Here is a 22,719-nt window from a genome sequence, read left to right as displayed (position 1 = left end):
AGAGAGAGAGTCAGCACACAGCCTGATGCTGGGCTCTCTCCCACGACTCTGAGCTCATAACCTAAGTTGAATCCTAGAATCGGACACTCAACCGACTGAGCCACCTACGTGCCCTTCTTGGCTTTTTAAGACTAGCTATTCTGCCTGGAATGAGTGATGTTGAGCATCTTGTTTTGTATGTTGGCCATCTATATGTCTTCTTTGAAAAAAATGTCTGTTTAGGTCCCCTGACCTGAATTATTTAATTAAATTACTATAATTTATAATAAATCAACTTTATTTAATTACATGTAATTACAAATGAATGTAAAAATTAAATTTATTATAATTTTATTTATTATCATTAAATTATAATAAATTAACCTGAATTAATAAAAATTAAGTTTTTATTTAATCAGATTTTAGGGGGCGTTTTTGGTATTGAGTTGTATAAATTCTTTACATATTTTGGATACTAACCCCTTATCAAATTGATATATCATTTGCAAGTATCTTCTTTCATTCGATAGGTTGCCTTTTTGTTTTGTTGGTTTCCTTCGCTGTGCAAAAGCTTTTTATTTTGGTGTACTCCTTATACTTTAATTTGCTTTTGTTTCCCTTGCCTGAGGAGACATATCCATAAAGATGTTGCTTAATCTACTGTCTCATCTTAACAATGAGAAGAAAGTGAATATGCCACAAAATCATGGGTGTTTTTTTTTTTTAACCTACTAGAGAGTTGAGGACACAAAGAAACCTAAATAAACTAACTTCCATAAAGCAATGAGCCTTTCGTAGGAAAGAAGAGACTCATGGCTATATTCCTGGTGGCACAGCAGAAAGAAAAGGGAATCCACTGTAGTTGAGAGTAAAAAGAAATCAGTAGAAATTTTACCTAGCTTTTGTGGTCATATATGGACTGACATGGCAGATTAGAATCCCAAGAAACCCAAATTACAGAGCAAGTTCACACTCACTCTCTACTGTGCTTTTGTGGAATACCAGTGGCAATATACCAAAGGCTAAAGCAAAGCAGAAGAGCTGAGAGAGATTCCTCTTGAAGTGCTACTGGGCATTCACTTAGTGCAAAGTAGCAGTCCACTGAAGCTGGGGACAGGACAGCAGGCTAGAAAGATGTCTCCAGAGGAATAGAAAATTAGGGAGCAAAGCTGAAAAGCAAAGAGAACTCTGCAGCAACCATAAGACTGATGGGTAGACAACAAGGTAGAGAGAAGTGTACAGTTTGTAAAGCTATTGACTGGGTTGTCAAGCAGAGAGAGACATCTAGAATCTTTTCCATACTCAAATTCCAAGCCCTGTTGAAGAAGTTTGGCTCCTACCCTTAAAATATTTGAACCCAGTGGTGAATGGAAGGAATTTAACTAAAGTAGCAACAAAGCCAAGTTGAATTCAACTTCTAGCAGTCAGAGCCAAGACTATGCAATTTTCTAGAGATAAATATTATTTATTCCATCTCTATTCTTTATACCATTGTCATACAATCAACTTATGAGACATATGATGGAGCAGGAAAATGTGACTTGCAATCACGTAAAATGAAAAAAAAAGAAAAAGCAGAAATAGCCCCACAGTTGATGCAAATGTTGGGATTAGAATTAAGGACTTTGCAATAATTATGCTATAGATTTGAAGAATCTAGTCGAAGGTGAAAAATGTGATTAGGTGATACTTTCAGTATAAAAGTGGAAACTATTAAAAAGAAGGAAATGAAGAATTCATTCAGTGGGCTTAATACAGATTGGACAAAGCAGAACAAAGGATCAGTGAACTTGAAGATGGGCAATGGACACAAAAATAAACCCAAAATGGATGAAGGACCTGAATGTGAGGCAGGAAACCATTAAAACCCTAGAGGAGAGAGCAGGAAAAAAACCTCTTTGACCTCAGCCGCAGCAATTTCTTACTTGACACATCTCCAAAGGCAAGGGAATTAAAAGCAAAAATGAACTGTTGGGACCTCATCAAGATAAAAAGGTTCTGCACTGCAAAGGAAACAATCCACAAAACTAAAAGGCAACCGACGGAAAGGGAAAAGATATTTGCAAATGACATACCGGACAAAGGGCTAGGATCCAAAATCTATAAAGAACTCACCAGATTCCACACCCGAAAAACAAATAATCCAGTGAAGAAATGGGCAGAAGACATGAATAGACACTTTTCTAAAGAAGACATCCAGATGGCCAACAGACATATGAAAAGATGCTCAGCGTCACTCCTCATCAAGGAAATTCAAATCAAAACCACACTGAGATACCACCTCACGCTGGTCAGAGTGGCTAAAATGAACAAATTGGGAGACTATAGATGCTGGAGAGGATGTGGAGAAACGGGAACCCTCTTGCACTGTTGGTGGGAATGCAAACTGGTGCAGCCGCTCTGGAAAACAGTGTGGAGGTTCCTCAAAAAATTAAAACTAGATCTACCCTATGACCCAGCAATAGCACTGCTAGAAATTTACCCAAGCGATACAGGAGTGCTGATGCATAGGGGCCCTTGTACCCCAATGTTTATAACAGCACTTTCAGTAATAGCCAATGTTTATAACAGCACTTTCAATAATAGCCAAATTATGTAAAGAGTCTAAATGTCCATAAACTGACAAACGAATAAAGAAGATGTGGTTTATATATACAATGGAATACTACTTGGCACTGAGAAAGAATGAAATCTGGCCATTTGTAGCAACATGGATGGAACTGGAGGGTATTGTGCTAAGTGAAATAAGTCAGGCAGAGAAAGACAGATACTATATGTTTCCACTCTTATGTGGATCCTGAGAAACTTAACAGAAGACCGTGGGGGAGGGGAAGGTGAAAAAAAAGTTACAGAGAGGGAGGGAGGCAAACCATAAGAGACTTCAATACTGAGAACAAACTGAGGGTTGATGGGGGGTGGGGGAGAGGGGAAAGTGGGTGATGGGCATTGAGGAGGGCACCTGTCAGGATGAACACTGGGTTGTTGTGTGGAAACCAATTTGACAAGAAAGTATATTTAATATTAAAAAAATAAAAATAAAAAAAGAAGATGGGCAATTGAAATTATCTCAACTGAAGCACAAAGAGAAGGAAGTCTTTAAAAAGAGAACAGTCTGTGAAACAATAGTAAATGGCCTGACATATGTATAACTGCAGACCTAGAAAATAAGGGGAAAGAGGTTTGGGACAAGAAAAAAAAATGTTTGAAGAGATAATGGTTGACCATTTTCTAAAATTGATGAAAGATATCAACCCACAGTGTCAAGAACTCAAAAAACCCTAAAGAGCATAAATATAAAGAAAACTACATCTTGCCACCTCATGGTCAATTAACTAAAAGCCAAAGATAGAAATTTTATAAGCAACCAGAAGAGAAAAGACATATTCAAGGAACCACAATAAGAATGTTGGTGGCTTTTTATTAGAAACAGTTGAGTCCAGAAGGCAATCGAATGACATCTTTAAAGAACTACAAACAACTTTGTTAATGTAGCAAAAATATTCATTTAAAAAAAGAAGGTAGTCTATGGCCATACCACCCTGAATACACCCAATCTCATCTGAACCCAGAAGCCAAGCAGGGTTGGGCCTGGTTAGTACTTGGATGGGAGACCACCTGGGAATACCAGGTGCTGTAGGCGATAGATAGGTAGGTAGATAGATAGATAGATAGATAGGAAGAAAGAAAGAAGATAAACAGATAAATTTAAATTTAAAAAGAAAGTAAAATGAAGGCATTTTCAGACAGTCAAAAATAGAATAATTCATATCCAAAAGATCTATACTGTAAGAAATACTAAAAGAAGTTCTGCTAGGTGAAAGGAAATCATTCTGAATGAAAGATAGGATCTGCAAAAAAGAAGAAAGCACTAAATATATGGGTAAATATAAAATAACTTTTTTGTTATTTTTAGTTATGTATATTTATATATCCTATTTTCTTTAAAAGACTGTTGACAGGTTAAAAACAACTAATAGTAAATTATAGGAGGTAATACCAATATTAAGGGGCTTATAACATATATAGAAATAAAATTTATAACAGGATCACACAAGATGGGAGGGACATAAATATAAGTATATATAAGTTCTTACATTATTCAATAGTAATATATGATATGAAGGTAGACAGTGGTAAGAATGCACATTATGATCTAAAATAACATGAACAGCTACTTCAGAAAATTCAATAGAGGAATTTAAAATGGGATACAAAAAATATTTGACTCATTCACATGAAAGCAGGTAGATAAATTTAAGCTCAACTATGCCAGTTGTATTCAGTGTAAATAGTTTAAACTCTCCATTTAAAAGGCACAGAATAAAAAGCAAGAACCAACTAGATGCTGATGAGACATTTTAAAAATATGAAGAAACAGGAGATAGAGGTTTCCAGTTATGGAATAAATAAGTCACAGGAATAAAAGGCACAGCATAATGAATATAGTCCTTGATATTGTAATAGCGTTTTATGGTGACAGATAGTAGCCATATTTGTGGTGAGGATAGCATAGTCTATAGAGAATTTGAATCACAGTGTTGTACATCTGAAACTAATGTACCATTGTGTATCAACTATACTCAAAAATTTTTAATGAATAAACAGTTTGAAATAAAAACAACTGGAAAAGATGTGCTTTGCAAACAGCATAAGAAAGTAGAATTCAAGGCAAAATTAAGAGTAATCTTACATCAAGAGGGTATAACTATTATAAGTGTACATGTACCAGGTAACAGCATAAAAACATATGAATCTCAAACTGATAAACTCTCAGTTATTGATAGAATATACAAAAATTAATAAAGATATAGATGATATGAATAATGCTATCAACTGATTTGGTATACTGATATTTGCAGAACACTATACCCCAAAGCTATAGAAAATATATTCTTTTTTAGCACATATGAAATATTCACCAAGAGAGACCATATGCTTAGCCACAAAATGGGTACCAATAAATTTCAAAAGATTGACATTCTATACAATGTATTCTTTGGCTTCAATAGAATTAAATTAAAATGAATAGAAAAAAATCATAAATGTTTATAACTGATAATGTAAAAATACATAAAAATTCATGAGATTCACCACTTCAGTTAAAAATAGTCTTAATATTAGGATAATTTCTTTAAAATATTAAAATTCAACTTGTCATTAAAAAACCAAACATTTATGGGATTCAGCTACAGCAGTGCTTAGAGGAAAATTAGTAGCTTTCAGTACTCCGTTAGGAAAGAAGGAATCAAAGAACTAAGCTTCCACCTTAAAAAGTAGAAAAAGAACAAATTAAACCTATAGTATAGTAAGTAGAAGAAAGGAAATAGTAAACAGAGGAATGGAAATCAGTGAAACAGAAAAACAATAGAGAAAATAAATGTGCAATAATTAATTTATTGTCTGTCAGCTCTAATTCACCCTTCTAAGTCCTGCTATGTGATAGTGAAGCTGGATGCTGTAAACATTTTTCCTTTGCCAGCTGGCTTGATACTAGAATTCCTCAATAGATATTGTTGGTGGTTCTCTGCCAAGTCATAGTAGGAGAGAAAGGGTTTTCCTTATTGGTAGTCTTGTGTGTTTTTCCTGCCACATTAGCTAGCAGTTGAGCATATGGGAGGCCCAGTAGTCTTTACCTCAGCCTCCCTCCTGAGCAAGCCCCAGCTTACCCACACCCTCTGGTAAATTTCCCTGCCCCTGATAGGCCACTTCCACAGACCAGCTGCATTTCACCCAGACCCCTGTGTAGGAAGTTTCTCAACCACCCAGCTTACTATTAACCAGGTCTGGCCTTGCCCTTTAGCAAGTTCATTCTCTACAGGGAAGGTTTTGTGTTACTGTGGCAGCAAGATCCATGCATTAAGGTGGGAGTCTCAGTGGAGGGTTCTTTTCTTCTGAGTTCTTAATTCATTATTTACTTATTTTCTCTCCATTTAGTGGTGGTGGCTGTGTTGTGCAATTGCTAATTTTGGACACCTTAGACAAGTACTATCCAACAGAAGCCACATACATAATTTTAAATTTTCTAATAGCCACATTAAAAAAAGTAAAAAGAAACAGATAAAGTTAATTTTATTTATTATTATTATTATTATTATTATTATTATTATTTTAATTTTTAGCATGAGCAGAGGAGGGGGCAGAGGGGGAGAGAATCTTTTAAGCAGGCTCCATACTCAGTGCAGAGCCTGATGCAAGGCTCAGTCCCATGATCCTGGGATCATGACCTGAGCCAAAACCAAGAGTCAAATGCTCAACTGACTGAGCCACTCAGGTGCCCAGAGTTAATTTTAATAATATATTTTATTTAACCCAGTATATCTAAAATATCCTTTTAATATAAAATGAGTATTAAAATTTTAAGCTATTTTAACCTTTTTTTCATATGAAGTCTTTGAAATTCAGTGTATATTTTATGTTTACAGCACATCTCTGTTCCAGTTAGCTACATTTCAAGTGCTCAGAAGCCACTTCTGTGGGTAGTGGCTATCTACCATATTGGATAGTGTAGCTTTAACTCCTCTTTCACTCCTTGTCATTGTTGACCACCTTTTGCTTACTAATATTCTTCATATTAAATGTTCCCTGTTCAGATTGCTGCTGTTGTCTGTTTCTCGACTGAATCCTGATTGATTCAGTCAACAAAGCCAAAAACTGGATTTTGAAAAGATTGAATTGATAAACTTCTAGCAATATTGATCAGGGTGAAAAAGGGAGAAAATTTCTATCATAGCATTTCTATCATTCTTTATCAGGAATAAAAAAGGGGGCTATCACTAGAGATTCTCTAAACTTCAAAAGTATTATAAAGGATGTAAACATGATGCCAATAAATTAGACAACCAAGATGAAAAATTTCTTGCAAGTACAAGTTACAGAATTCTCAGAAAAAGAAAAAAAAGGAAAAGTGAATAGTCCTTTATCTCTTAAAGAACTTGAATTTATAATGGAAAACCTTTCCATAAATAAAACTCCAGGCCCAGAATGGCTTTAATTGTGAATTCTATCATGTATTTGAGAAAGAAATCATACCAATTTTACAGTACTTCTCAGAAAATATGGGGAAATGTTGGGAACACTTCCCCAAAACATTTGTTTTATGAGACCAGCATAATTCTAATACCATACTCTAATATCAAAACCTGATAAAGAGATTTTAAGGAAAAAAAAAGGGGGGGATAGCCAAGTGTCTCCCAGAAACAGACTCAGATATTCTTAATAATATATTAACAAATTGAAATTAGCAATATTTTTAAACAATACTACATCATGATCCAGTGAGGTTTATTCCAGGAATACAAAGCTGGTTCAACATTATAAAAATCAATTAAAATAATTCTTCCTAGTAATAGAATAAAGGAAAATATATTATGATTATCTCAATAGATGAAGAAAAAGCATTTGACAGAATTCAACATTGATTTGTGATTAAAAATACCTTTAAACTAGGAATAGAAAATTTGTAAGTGTTAATTTGATAAAGGTTGTCTATAAGAAAACATAACTAATGTCATTCTTAATGGTGATATATTGAGTACTTTCTGCCTAAGATAAGGAGTAAAGCAAGGATATGTACTTCTACCACTTACTGAAAGCTAACCAGTGTAATTGGGAAGGAAAGAGAGTAGATAATTAGCTTACTAGCTTATTACCCTCTTCCCCATATTTCCTATCATAGCATTATATTTTTTTCTAATAGTTAGTACTTTTTAAATTTATCTCCAGATTATCAATCTTCCTCAGTAAGCTCCAGGAAGGAGGGACCTAGTGTTATATCTGGCCTGTATTAAGAATTATAATATTTGACGTATGAGTGAATACATTTAATGTTTGGGGAACCTTCTCTTCTGTATCTTTTCATATTTATTGTGGAGAGATACTCACTAATTTATCCCCAGAGAAGAAGTTAAAGATTTCATTGGTGAGTTTAGTAAAAGGACCTAGGTGAGCATAGCTCAGATTGTACCTTTTCTTTTCTTCATTTGCTAAGAACACATATCCTATTCTCTTCTCCTGAGTCATAAATTTTATAGGGGAGCCCCCATTGCAGGGAAGCTGTTGCTTATCATTGGGTGGGTAAATCTGTTTTATTCAGGGATGAAATATTCTCAAGCTTACCTGCCCATAAACCTAGTATGTTTTCTCCAATTCTTCTTTACTAGTAATGTGGTCTATATTTTGATCTTTAACTGTGATTTATGTTCCCTTCCTTTACAAGGAAAAAGGGAAGGGAGTGTTACTGAGTCATCTTAAACTCTATCATCTATCTAAAAACTAAAAACTTATTTATAAAAAAATCATAGAGGGGCGCCTGGATAGCTCAGTCGGTTAAGTGTCCGACTCTTGATTTTGGCTCAGGTCATGATCTCATGGTTTGTGGAATTGAGCACCATGTTAGGCTCAGCACTGACAGCATGGAGCCTGCTTGGGCTTCTCTGTATCCCTCTCTCTCTCTGCCCCTCTCCTACTCGTGTTCTCTCTCTCACTCAATAAGTAAACATTTAAAAAATCATAGAATTTTTAACTACTACTTAGGAAAAAAAAGTTGTAACGTAAAAGGCAGAGAAAGGTTGCTATCATTAAAATATAAGGAGCTCTTACAAGTCCAAAGAGAAAAATTCATTGCCATAGAAAACCAAGCAAACATAAGCTGCAACTCACAAAAGAAGAAATATCCGAATGGCTAGTAATAATAGCTGCCATTCATTGAGGACTTACTGTATATTATGTCCTTAACAATTTACTTGCATTATGTCATGCAAACAGTAACAATGTTTTTTTTTGTTTGTTTTACTGTAGCAAATACATAGTTTTTATTATATGCTAGCTACTCTAAGCACATTACTTACAATCTACCTATTTTATAAACGAGGAAGCAGGCAGGAGGAGTTTAGCCATTTGTGCAAATAGTTGAGCCAGTCTTTTAACTCAGGAGGTCTGAGTTTAGAGCCTATGTGTGGTTTTTTTTTTAACATTTATTTTATTTTTGAGAGAGTGGATGTGTGTGTGCATGCGTGAGGGAAGGACAGAGAGAGAGGGGGACAGAGGATCCAAAATCAGGCTCTGTGCTGACAGAAGAGAGCCTAATGCAGGGCTCAAACTCACCAACCATGAGATTGTGACCAAGCTGAAGTCAGAAGCTTAACTGACTGAGCCACCCAGGCGCCCTTAGATCCTGGGTTTTTTAAATGCTACTTTATACTTCTTGTCCATAAAACAAAGAAATATAATGCTTTCCTACTCATTTTAATTTTATTTTTAAATTTCAAAAAACAGTACGTGATTGTACTAACAAATGTGAACAGTACAACTGTGTGTAAAATAAAAAATAATTACTTTATTTGCACTCCTAAATTCTACTCTTCAAAGGTAAAAGCTGTTGACCACTCGATACGCATTTTTCAAGATTTTCAAGAAAATAAAATTTTAAAAATTATTTTTCTGTTTATTCCATGTGTATGTGTTAGTTGTTTTTTTTTTTTTTTTTAAACCTTTAACACATGCTATTGGCAAGTGTATGGGGAGCAAGCACTTTGGTGTACTGCTGATGAGAGTGTAAATTGGTACACTATATCTGGTGGAAAATTTGGAGTGTCTATAAAAATTTTAAATGTGCTTACCTTATCCATTCATTGGTTTTCAAGGGACTATTTCTAGGAAAAATAGAACAAATGCCCCACAATGTTTAAGATGAACGCATAAAGATAAGGATAGACACTGCATGGTTTATAGTAGCAATTTTTTTTTTTAAATCACACCATTGGAAACAGCCCTTGTCTAAACTGTCCAGGTTTAGAGAATTAGTATGTTTACTATATAATTAGTTAACTAATGGTAGAATTGCTGTTGATTTTTTTTTTCTTTGTAAGATATATCAGAGTAGATTTTAGAATTAAAAAGAAAAGCTACTACCCGCTGGGGAAATCAGTTAATTACCTGAAGTCACAGTCTCCACACTGAAAATCACTATAAGGAGATGTGTACATAACTTATCAATATAGCACCTGATACTCACTAAATATCTGGTATTATTATTACTATCTCTGTATCTCCACAGTTAGCATTTTTTGGTAATCAGAAATAACAAATTACAGAAGAGTACCTCAGCAAAGCATTGTGTATACCATATTAACTATCAAAGGTTTATGAAAGACCAATTCTTAGAATCAACAGACATAAATTCAGGTATTCTGGCTCTTTGTGAACATGGGCAAGTCCCTAAATTTTAGGTATAAAATCCTATACCTAAATCCTAGGCAGATAATCCTATCTGCCAAATGGAGATACCAACCAAAGAGGTAAACTGAGGATTATTTTGAGGAACAAATGTAAATTATTTGAAAAGTAGAGTGCTATACAAACACATTTAGTGTAGGAAGCTGGTTTTAAGCATATTGTTAGATTGTCTAATGCCTAGTACAATGCTTGAAATCTAATCACTATACATTTCTTAACATATTTTTGAATTTATAAATTGTGTGGTTTCTTCCTGCATATTCAAAGTTTGATTTATGTATAATAATTTCATATGTAGAGTTTGAGCTTTTCACTTTTTCCAGAATGTGTTGTTGTAATAGAAAAAATAATTATTAAAATTTGTGTACATTTTTGTCCGTTTTTCTTACTTTAGGAATGGAACATTACTAAACTTTCAATTGAGTATGATTCTGAGCCCTTTGGAAAGGAACGAGATGCAGCCATTAAGAAACTGGCTACTGAAGCTGGAGTAGAAGTTATTGTACGAATTTCACATACATTATATGACCTGGACAAGTAAGTTTTTCTTTTATTCTGGTAGAATATACATAACATAAAATTTGTTATCTCAACCATTTTTAAGCATACAGTTCAGTGGTATTAAGCACATGGACCAGTAAGTTTTAACCTGTGGGACTTAAGTTTGTGAAATGAAAATAACAACATACACATAGAATTGTGGGAGAATTAAATGAATGTATGTTAAGTCCTTAGCCTTTTAACTGCTGTGATTTTTTATTTACTCGAGAGATGCCAAAATTACAGGCACATTTAGTGCATAAGACAAAAATACTCAGAATTTCACTGTCAAAACTATTATGAGTATCACATAATTTTCCTTGACTGTTCTAACTCAACCTGTGGTCTTGCCTTTCAGGGCTCTTAGTAATATTAATCTCATAGTTTATATGATATAAAGCTATACTACACTTTGATATGTTCAGTATGATTGTCTTAAATTATTTTATTTCATGCATTTATATCTTTTTTTAATGTTTATTTATTTGTTGTGAGAGAGTTAGAAAGAACATTTACACAAGTGTGCAAGCAGGGGAGGGGCAGAGAGAGAGAGAAGGAATCCCGGGGGGGCCTGATCCCATGAACCATGCATGACCAGAGCTGAAACCAAGAGTCAGATGCTTATCTAACTGAGCCATCCAGGTGCCTCTCATGTATGTATCCCTCGTCTGGATTTTAATTTCAGATGCAAATTGTATATAATATTACTTTGCATAGCTGTAGTCCTCTAAAATGTGGCATAATATCTTATTTCTCAAAGTGTATTTTTTTTTAAATATCATTTCTTGGTGATGCTTTGTCCAAAAAAAATTCTGTGGTAAGTTTAAATTTAGAAAGTATTTATATTCTTTGAATTTTGAAGGTTTATAAGATTCATTAGTGTAGTAACTTTTGGCATACTGTCATCCCTACAAGTGCTGAACTTGAAATCTCATAATTTATGTACCTTTTAAATTGTTTTACTTTTTTAGTTCTTTACTCGTTTTATCTAGTTAATAAAGCTAATTCTATAAGTTACATGAAAAACTAGTTAATTTTGTTCTACTTTTCCAAATGTATAAAAACTGTAGTTTGATTCAGGCAGGGGTCTTATTTGATATTAAGCCAAAAGTCATATATCTCATATATATATATATATCTTATTGTTTTTGGTGCAATTATAAATGAGATTATTTTCTTAATTTCACTTCCAAATTCATTCCATGAGGCCAGTTCAGCCTGATACCAAAGCCAGATAAAGACCAAAAAAAAAAAAAAAAAAAAAGAACTACGTTAGGCCAATATTTCTCATGAATATAGATGCAGAAATTCTCAAGAAAATATTAGCAAATCAATTTCAGCAATACATTAAAAAAATCATACATCACGATCAAGTGCAATTTATTCCAGAGATGCAGGGGTGGCTCAGTATTCACAAAAAATCAACATGATACATCACACCAATAAGAGAAAGGATTAAAACCATTATGATCATTTTAATAGATGCATAAAAAGCATTTTACAAAGTACAACATCCACTCATGATAAAAACCTTCTGCAAAGTAGGTCTAGAGAGAATGTATCTCAACATAATAAAGCCTTGTATGAAAAACTCACAGTCAACATTATATTTAATTGTGAAAAACTGAGAGCTTTTCCCCTAAAGTCAGGAACAAGACAAGGATATCCACTCTCACCATTTTTATTCAACATAGTACTGGAATTCCTAGCCACAGCAATTAGACAACATAAAGAAACAAAAGGCATCCAAATTGGTAAAGAAGAAGTAAAACTCTTGACTATTTGTAGATGCCATGATACTGTATATAAAAATCCCTAAGGACTCCACCAAAACACTACTAGAACTGATAAATGAATTCAGTAAAGTCACAGGTTATAAAATCAGTGTGCAGAAATCTTTTTGCATTCTTATACACCATTAAGGAAAAATGGAATTTAAGAAGACAAATGAGCATAAGGAAAAAAAGAGAGAGGCAAAGCAAGAAACAGACTCTCAACTATAGAGAATAAACTGATGGTTACCAGAGGGGGAGGTGACTGGGAGGATGGGTTAAATAGGTGATGGAGATTAAGGAGGATACTTGTGATGAACACTGGGTGTTGTATGGAAGTGTTGAATCACTAAAGTATACACTTCAACCTAATATAATACAGTATGTTAACTAACTGGAATTTAAGTTAAAAACTTTGTAAAAATGTACTATATTTGGATTAAGGAAACCTTGATTTCCTATTTATTAGTTATGCAACCTTGACTAACTTATTTAACTCTTTCAGTAGGTTCTAGTTTTTGATCCATAAAATGAAGGAATTAGATTTTACAGTCTTTCTTTATTAGGGCTAAATGTCAAGCAAATGGCCATCGTAAAAGAAAATAATTGGTTATTCCCAAATAGTGTCTGATCCAAGCTACCATTGTCAAAGCTAATTTTTCTTTTTAGTATAACTTGATTGAGGCAATCAGAGATCAAAAGTGAATGTAAAATGTACATAAGATACATATGCTGACATTTTAAACAAATGCATGATAAGCACAATAGAAAATAGCAAGTGATTGTCACTACAGTAATATAGAATCCTAATTAATGAGACTTGCTTATTGCTCCTTGATATTGTATTGGTCCGGTCTAGTTTTTACTGACGATTAAGAGATTCTTTGAGCTGAGTTTTAATGTTTTTACCTTTTCATATGTATTATTTTTATGTTATTGCCTTTAGGCTAATTTAGCTGCTTGTTTTTTTCACTCATAGATGTTTAATGATGCCCTTTGTCTTAAAGGTTTTGGTATTTGCATACTGTATATTTTTGACAAGTAGCAGATGTTTAAAAAATTGCGAGAATGGTTTTTAGATTCAATAACTACTTTAGTAATTTTCATGGTTGTATAAGAAGCTTACATCTGCCTAGAAGTCTTAAGTAATTAATTTTATTTTCTGATTTTAAGCCTTTTCAGAACTTACCAGTCAAATTATATTTTTATTTTACTTTGTTATTAGGATCATTGAACTCAATGGTGGACAGCCACCTCTTACTTATAAAAGATTCCAGACTCTCATCAGCAAAATGGAACCACTAGAGATACCCGTAGAGACAATTACTTCAGAACTAATAGAAAAGTGCACAACTCCTCTGTCTGATGACCATGATGAGAAATATGGAGTCCCTTCATTGGAAGAACTTGGTAGGTGTAAATGGTAATAAATGCAGAGCTTAAGAGTTAATAAATCACTCAGAAAATCTCACTTCTAATTTGACATGTAAAGTATTTTGCATTTAGAGGGAAAGGAGAAAAAAATCTAAAAGAAGCTCTTAAACTAAGAAGTGATAAATCTGTACATTATTTATGTGTTCTATAAATGTGATCTATCTGTGATCACCTTAAGATGTTCATCCTAAAGAATAGAGACCATGATGTATCCTTATATATGAGGAGTTACCCAGGGCCGTCAGTTCATTTTTATGCTACTGTCATAAATTATTCTGCAAAGTATTTTTTTCCTACCTGTTGCGGTTCAATAAAAATTATTTTAGTTCCAGAAGAATATTTTTTCTTTTTTCTTCTTTTTGTTTTTTTTTAGGTTTTGATACAGATGGCTTACCCTCTGCAGTATGGCCAGGCGGAGAAACTGAAGCACTTACACGTTTGGAACGGCATTTGGAAAGAAAAGTATGATAACATAGATCATGCTTGTATTTCCAAACTGGCATCTAAAGAATAATTTCACTCTTTTTTAAAACCAAAAAGTAGACTGTTGAACAAGAGGAATTGAGAGAAATAGTTAAAACAGCACAGACCTAATTGTTTGAAAATTAACAACCATCTCTTCATTTAGATATTTTTTTTCCTCCTCTGCTGATTATTTCCTCTTTAGCTACTACCAATACTACCTCTTCTTTCTGTGTAAGCTGGTATCTGATGACCATAACTTTGAAGCTAAGATAAAGTTCTTCTATTTCACCTTTACCTCAGTGTCAAGGAGACAGGTTGAAAGTGCTCTCAGCTTCGTGTTAGGAATTTGAAGGTAATTTATTTCATATGAGTATGTGCTACACCAGGATGGCTAAAACAAAAGAATGCTTAATTGTATTCTGCTGTGTTTTTTATTATAACATGATTGTGGCTGGGATAATAAGATATTATTCTCCAAGAAGTATGTAACTTTTTTTTGTTTTTGTTTTTGAGAGAGGTTAGAGAGTGTGAGCAGGGGAGGGGCAGAGGGAGAAGGAGAGAGAGAATCTTAAGCAGGCTCCATGCCCAGCACAGTGCCTGAAGCGGGGTTTGATCTCATGACCATGAGATCATGACCTGAGCAGAAATCAAGAGTTGGACACTCAACCGAGCCACCCAGACGCCCCAGAACTATGTAACTTTAAAGAAATATATATCAGTTTTAAATACTCTTTAAAAATGGAAAAGGCAATTAGTTAGCATGATTCTCTCTGTGTATTTTCAGGCGTGGGTGGCAAACTTTGAAAGACCTCGAATGAATGCAAATTCACTGCTTGCTAGCCCTACTGGACTCAGTCCTTATCTTCGATTTGGTTGTTTGTCATGTCGACTGTTTTACTTCAAACTAACAGATCTCTACAAAAAGGTACTATCTAAAACTGAAGCTTGATTTTCAGAATACTTTTTTAAAAATTGCTGACAATAACTTATTTGCATTTTAACCTTAGGTAAAGAAGAACAGTTCCCCTCCCCTTTCCCTTTATGGGCAACTGCTATGGCGTGAATTTTTCTATACAGCAGCAACAAATAATCCACGCTTTGATAAAATGGAAGGAAACCCCATCTGTGTTCAGATTCCTTGGGATAAGAATCCTGAGGCTTTAGCAAAATGGGCAGAAGGACGGACAGGCTTTCCATGGATTGATGCCATCATGACACAGCTTCGTCAGGAGGGTTGGATTCACCATTTAGCCAGACATGCAGTTGCTTGCTTCCTGACCCGAGGTGACCTGTGGATTAGTTGGGAAGAAGGAATGAAAGTAAGTATTCTGCTAACTAATATGGTACAGTCTTATTTTGAAAGACTCTGTACTTTATTAAACAATTCCTATAAGTTGTCTATTATGTAGATTCGTTTATAGTCTAATTTTTTCAGTGGGTAAAGAATTTAAATCCCTAAAGAGGCACACTCTTGGAGAGCAGAATGGTATAATCAGGCAGGAAAAATGTGAAAACTGGTTTGATTAACCTAAAGTCATTTCAGAGACTGAACCAGCCTAGCCATCAAGGGAACTATAAGGTTTAATAACACTCTGGACTTACTAGATTAACATATTTATAGGTGATTATTTCTACTACAAAAAAGGATTCACCTGGAATTCTTAGAAATATTGAATTTATATTGTAAAATTTTAAGCCTGTATCATTTTACTTCACTTCAAAATCACAGCTTTTTAGTAACCTAGTATGTAAAGTGAAACATACTGCATTTTATGACATCATCTTGTGGTTATATGTAATAGGACTTGATTTACCTTCCTGTTTATAACATAACTTTCCCCTATCCAAGGACCGTTTCTGATCCATTAAAAACAATTTTTTTTAATGTTTGTTTATGTTTGAGAGTCAGGGTGCAAGCCAGGGAGGAGCAGAGAGAGGGAGACACAGAATCGGAAGCAGGCTCCAGGCTCTGAGCTGTCACCATGGAGCCCGATGCAGGGCTCAAACTCACGAACCATGAGATCATGATCTGAGCCAAAGTCAGACCCTCAACCAACTGAGCCACCCAGGCGCCCCATCTGATCCTTTTTTTGGGGTTTTTTTTTTTTTTTTGCATCTCCTATATTTCCTAGTACAAAGTTGTACGTGAGGTAGATGCTATAGCAAACACTTAATGAATTTATAAAAATTCATTTTAATTTGGTCAAGGAATTCCAAATTTAAACTCTATAATGCTAGTGCATTTTTAAAGGTCATTTATATATTTTTTTTTATTTTTATTTTTTTTAATTTACATCCAAATTAGTTAGCATATAGTACAACAATGATTTCAGGAGTAGATTTCTTAATGCCCCTTACCCATTTAGCCCATCCAGCCTTCCCCAACCCCTCCAGCAACCCTTTGTTTGTTCTCCATATTTAAGAGTCTCTTCTGTTTTGTCCCCCTCCCTATATTTATTTTTTGTTTCCTTTCCCTTATGTTCATCTTTTTTTTCTCTTAAAGTCCTCATATGAGTGAAGTCATATGATGTTTGTTTTTCTCTAATTTCACTTAGCATAAAATCCTCTAGTTCCATCCACAAAGTTGCAAATGGCAAGATTTCATTCCTTTTGATTGCCGAGTAATACTCCATTGTCTATATATACCACATCTTCTTTATCCATCCATCCATCAATGGACATTTGGGCTCTTTCCATACTTTGGCTATTGTTGATAGTACTGTTTATAGTGCTATAAACATTGGTATGCATTTGTCCCTTCAAAACAGCATACCTATATCCCTTGGATAAATACCTAGTAGTGCAATTGCTGGGTCGTAAAATAGTTCTATTGTTAATTTTTTGAGGAACCTCCATACTGTTTTCCAGAGTGGCTGCACCAGCTTGCATTCCCATAAAGGTCATTTATATTTGAGTGCTCCCTCTATGTAGGCCAGTGGTACCAAGCTTCTAAAGTTTTGTTAGTGATTTATTTGGTAACATGTTTGCTTTCTCAAAAATGTTTACTGCTTTTTTCTTTCATGTTTATTTGAATCGTTGACTTGAGTATTTTACCCTGGTCCCAATACCACCGGCAAAGATTAGAAAGGTGAATTCTATTCAGAAATTCACTTATATTACTTATATTTTTCTTTCCCTGAAATAACTCATTACAGAACAGAACATTGACAAAGAGGCTGACTTTAGAAAGTTTAATTTTATAGTTCTGTGCTAGATTTTCTTTTCCTTGACTTTTGATCTACAGAGACCTGGAAAATGGTTGCTTTGAGAATTATATGTGTACAAACTAATTGGTTACTGTTACTTCTGAAGGTATTTGAAGAATTATTGCTTGATGCAGATTGGAGCATAAATGCTGGAAGTTGGATGTGGCTGTCTTGTAGTTCCTTTTTCCAACAGTTTTTTCACTGCTATTGCCCCGTTGGTTTTGGTAGGAGAACAGATCCCAATGGAGACTATATCAGGTAAATCAAGGGTGATTTTTATTCAGTTTGGAATAACTAATCCAGGAAGAAATTTTTATGTTTAAGCAACACTTAAGGTTTTCCCTACTTATCATGGGCAGCAGAAATGAGGAGATGGGTAAACGAATCATTTAAATGGTATTAACTTGATTTTGATTATTCATAGCTAATAATTAGTTTGTTATAATTTGCTTATAGTTCATTTTATTAATAGTTTTTCTTCCTTCTCCCAAAAGGCGTTATTTGCCTGTCCTAAGAGGTTTCCCTGCAAAATATATCTATGATCCCTGGAATGCACCAGAAGGTATCCAAAAGGTAGCCAAATGTTTGATAGGAGTTAATTATCCTAAACCGATGGTGAACCATGCTGAGGCAAGCCGTTTGAATATTGAGAGGATGAAACAGATTTATCAGCAGCTTTCACGATATAGAGGACTAGGTATGTCAGCAGTTACCTTTTGTTTGTTTCTTTGGCAGTTGTTTATGTGTACCTATCCTTGAATTTGATCTTGAGCATAACTTAATAGGAAATTTTTTCCCTTTAGGTCTTCTTGCATCAGTGCCTTCTAATCCTAATGGGAATGGAGGCCTCATGGGATATTCTCCTGGAGAAAATATTCCAGGTTGTAGCAGCAGTGGAAGTAAGTGAAAAGGAATTTTCTACACTTAGTAACATAAAGAGATTAATAATCAAATACATATTTACTGAATCCTCACTACGTTTTTAAAAAATCTATCTTTTGTAATCTATCTTTGTATAGTAGGTTCTTTGTACACATACATACATGTGTATATACATGCACTCACACATGTATACCCTCATTTCATTAGTGACATTTTAGAGATGAAAAACATCTTTACACATAGTAGAATTTAGGTCAGGAAGTTTTCTTGGAAGATTGTGGGGTGGATAGCAATTTGGGTAGGCAGATGAAGGAGAGAGCATTATGGACCTGGAAATGGGAGCAAGTGATTATGGAAAGATCCTGAGGATTTGACTTGCTATTAAAGCATTCTTCCCTCCAGTTTTTGTTCCATTTGAAAGGATTAGATACTTCTGAAGCATATCCATTTTTTCCCTCTACTTATCCTGTTTGTAGGCTTTTATCTTAATAGTGTCTCACAAGGCATATCAAAGGTCAATATTCTGTGTAACTTGTATACAGATGTATTGAAGTATTTTTGTACTTAAAATAAAACAAAGCATAATCTAATTATGATAATAATTAAAAAAAATTTTTTTTAAATGCTTATTTATTTTTGAGAGAGAGAGACACACACACAGTGGGAGCAGGGGAGGGGCAGAGAGAGAGGGAGACACAGAATCTGAAGCAGGCTTCAGGCTCTGAGCTGTCAGCACAGAGCCTGACATGGGCTTGAACCCACGAACTATGAGATCATGACCTGAGCCAAAGTCAGACGCTTAACCAACTGAGCCACCCAGGCGCCTCCGATAGTAATATGTTTTAGGTTTTATTTAATTTTTAATTTAATGTTTTTCCTTTTCTTTTTATTTTTTTTTAATTTTTTTTTTTTTTAACGTTTACTTATTTATTTTTGAGACAGGGAGAGACAGCATGAACAGGGGAGGGTCAGAGAGAGAGGGAGACACAGAATCTGAAACAGGCTCCAGGCTCTGAGCTGTCAGCACAGAGCCTGATGCGGGGCTCGAACTCACGGACCGCGAGATCATGACCTGAGCCAAAGTCGGATGCTTAACCGACTGAGCCACACAGGCGCCCCTTTCCTTTTCTTTTTAATTTAGAGAGAGGGAGAGCCCAAGTGGGGTAGAGAGGCAGGCGGTGGGGAGGTGGGGGGGGGGTGCGGGGAGAAAGAGAGAGAGAGAGAAAGAGGGAGAAAGAAAGAATCATAAGCAGGCTCCGTGCTCATTGCAGAGCCCGACGTGGGACTCGATTCCACAATCCTGGGACTACAACCTGAGGCGAAATCAAGAGTCAGATGCTTAACCAACTGAACCACCCAGCCACCCTATTAATTTTTAACTTAATTTTTTTCCACTAACAATACCCATTCAGGGGCACCTGGGTGACTCAGTCAGTTAAGCATCTGACTTCAGCTCAGGTCATTATCTCACAGCTCGTGAGTTCGAGCCCCACATCGGGCTCTATGCTGACAGCTCAGAGCCTAGAACCTGCTTTGGTTTCTGTGTCTCCCTCTCTCTTTGCCCCTCCCCCACTCACACTCTGTCTGTCTCTCTCTCAAAAATAAATAAACATTTGGAGCGCCTGGGTGGCTCAGTCGGTAAGCATCCAACTCTTGGTTTCAGCTCAGGTCATGATCTTTGAGGTTTTGTGGGTTCAGGCCCCACATTGGTTTCCAAGCTGACAGTGCAGAGCCTGCTTGGGATTCTCTGTCTCCCTCTCTCTGTTCCTCCCCGACTTGTGCTGTCTCTGTCTCTCTCAAAGTAAATAAATAAACTTAAAAATTTTTTTAAAAAAATAAACATTAAAAAAAAAGAGTGCCTAAGAAGTGACAGTAACCAGTACTGTAAAGGATGTGTAGAGACTGGAACCCTCAAACGTTGTTGAGAGATGGGCTGTAAAATGTTATAGCCACTTTGGAAAAAGCTAAACATAAATTTAACTTACAACCCAGAAACTCCATTCCTAAGTGTCTGTCCAAAAGAAATGAAAACATACGTCTACACGAAGACTTACGGAATCATAAGACTGTTTTCAATAGTTTCATTTATAATAAGTCAAAATGTACATCCATGCAATGGAATATTAATTCATAAGAAGGAATAAAATGCTGGTACATGCTACATTATGGATAAACCTCAAAAATACTATGTTAAGTTAAAGAATCCAGACACAAAAGACCACATACTGCCCAATTCACTTATATGAACTGTCCAGAAAAGGCATGCCTTTAAAAGAAACTAAGTTAATGGTTATCTTAGGTTTAGGGGTAGGAATGAGAATGAATGCAAATGGGCATGAAAATGTTCTAAAACTGGATTAGATTGTGATGATTATACAACTCTATAAATTTACTAAAAATTATTGAATTGTACACTTAAAACAGGTGAATTTTATGGTATGTAAATTATACCTCAAAACTGCTTTAAAAAAACTATTTACTATAGAGAACATGGGAAATTCAGAAAAATAGAAAACAGCAAATAAAAATCACCCACAATTCCATCCACTAGAGACAGTCATTATTAAATTTTGGTATGTTTCCTTTGAATACATTTTCTATGCGATTTTTCCCCCCACAGTGTCTTTAAGTTCGAATTTTATGAGTGAAAAATCCTTTTGGTGCTATTGATAGTGTAACATAAGAGGACTGTGATCATACAAACTTTTTGCCCTTAGAAAACATGGGATTTTTAGAAATAAGAAATATGGGAGTTTGTTTAAAGCTATTTTCATTCTAAGATTTGTCATCTTATATAATCTTGGCATTTGAAATTTAACCACTGTAATGTCCCTGAAGATACAGTTAATGTGGGGATTTCTGATTTTTATAAGCAGCTATGCTAGTCATAAGCCAGTTGATTCAGCAAAGCTCTTTGCTCTACTCATTGTCTCTTGTACTGTTATTCTTGTGACAATATAACTTACTGCATTTTTTATGGGGAAGTTATAGGCAGTTGAGATATTCATCAATTTAGGGACTCAGGAAGAGTCTAAGTGTCTGCTTATCATTTAGCTCTCTAAAGAAATAAAATGCCATCTTAAGGAAATTCTGAATGTATTTATTGAACTTATTAATTTACCGCCTCCTCTTCAAAAGTAGCCACTCTCCCAATTTCTAATACTATAATTTTTGCCCATTTTTTGCACTTTATAGAATCCTATAGTTTGTAATCTTTTTTTTTTTTTTTTTTTTTTGGCCTGGCTGGTTTCACTCAGTATTTCGTTTATGAGATTATTCTCATTTATCTTAGAACTGGAAGAAGAATGAATTTGATTAACTTGAGAAAATGAGGTGACTAGCCTGTGATTTAGCCTACCTCTGTGAATCTTCCAGTAAAATTGACTTTTCCTTCTTCAGTGTCCCCACTGTGTGCTATAAAAACTTCCCTCCTAGAACCTAGTAACACTTATTTGTACTTAGTGATTTTATGTATCTGTCATCTACTTGACTGTAAATGCTTTGAAGACAAGACCTCATGTCTTAGTAATATTTGTATCCCTAGTACCTGTTACAGCCTTTAGCATAAACAAGCATGCAACAAATGTATAAAGTATGAATAAATATGATAGTTGAAAGTTATTTGTTGAAGCTTTCTTGATTCTATCGCTTCTTGGCCTTTTGGCCAAGATCAAGTGAAGTTTTCTTGATTATAAAATATATGATATATATATATACATATATATATATATATATGTATACACACACACACACACACACACACACACACATATAAATGGTTAGCACTTAACCACTTTAAATGTATAATTCAGTGGAATTAAGTACATTCATGTTGTTACATGAAATTTTAAATAAATCTTGTACTGGGGTGCCTGGGTGGCTCAGTCAGTTAAGTGTCCAACTTCAGCTCAGGTCATGACCTCACAGTTTGTGAGTTCGAACCCTGCATCAGGCTCTGACAGCTCAGAGCCTGGAGCCTGCTTTGGGTTCTGTGTCTCCCTCTCTCTCTGCCCCTCCCCCACTCACACTCTGTCTCTGTCTCTGTCTCGAGAATAAACATTAAAAAAATTTTTTTTTTAAATAAATCTTGTACAATAATGCAAGGTGACAAGTATCACTATTAGGGGAAGCCCTGCCAATGGTAAAACCAGGAGGAGTAGCACCATTCAGTGTTAAATTTGCCGTAGTCCAGAGTCTGACCCTCAGCC

At 34.9% G+C, this 22,719-nt stretch overlaps 1 protein-coding gene and 1 non-coding gene across 5 annotated transcripts in view; both read left to right on the top strand.

The window, feature by feature from the left end:
• Positions 1 to 22,719, top strand: part of CRY1 (cryptochrome circadian regulator 1) — a 105,065-nt gene that overhangs the window by 68,721 nt on the left and 13,625 nt on the right. For all 4 annotated transcript variants that reach the window (XM_042993101.1, XM_042993100.1, XM_007096456.2 and 1 more), the window contains exons 3-10: positions 10,607 to 10,749; positions 13,750 to 13,934; positions 14,332 to 14,420; positions 15,208 to 15,348; positions 15,431 to 15,742; positions 17,736 to 17,887; positions 18,124 to 18,326; positions 18,433 to 18,528. In XM_042993101.1, the coding sequence (XP_042849035.1) occupies positions 10,607 to 10,749; positions 13,750 to 13,934; positions 14,332 to 14,420; positions 15,208 to 15,348; positions 15,431 to 15,742; positions 17,736 to 17,887; positions 18,124 to 18,326; positions 18,433 to 18,528 (1,321 nt within the window). The remainder of the gene's footprint in view (positions 1 to 10,606; positions 10,750 to 13,749; positions 13,935 to 14,331; positions 14,421 to 15,207; positions 15,349 to 15,430; positions 15,743 to 17,735; positions 17,888 to 18,123; positions 18,327 to 18,432; positions 18,529 to 22,719) is intronic.
• On the top strand, positions 3,501 to 3,619 carry LOC122240587. The gene has a single exon (XR_006220376.1). It is a non-coding gene; the product is annotated as a 5S ribosomal RNA (ribosomal RNA).

Source organism: Panthera tigris, chromosome B4, assembly GCF_018350195.1.
Source record: "Panthera tigris isolate Pti1 chromosome B4, P.tigris_Pti1_mat1.1, whole genome shotgun sequence".
Lineage (NCBI taxonomy): Eukaryota > Metazoa > Chordata > Mammalia > Carnivora > Felidae > Panthera > Panthera tigris.
This window is presented reverse-complemented; position numbering and strand designations above follow the sequence as displayed.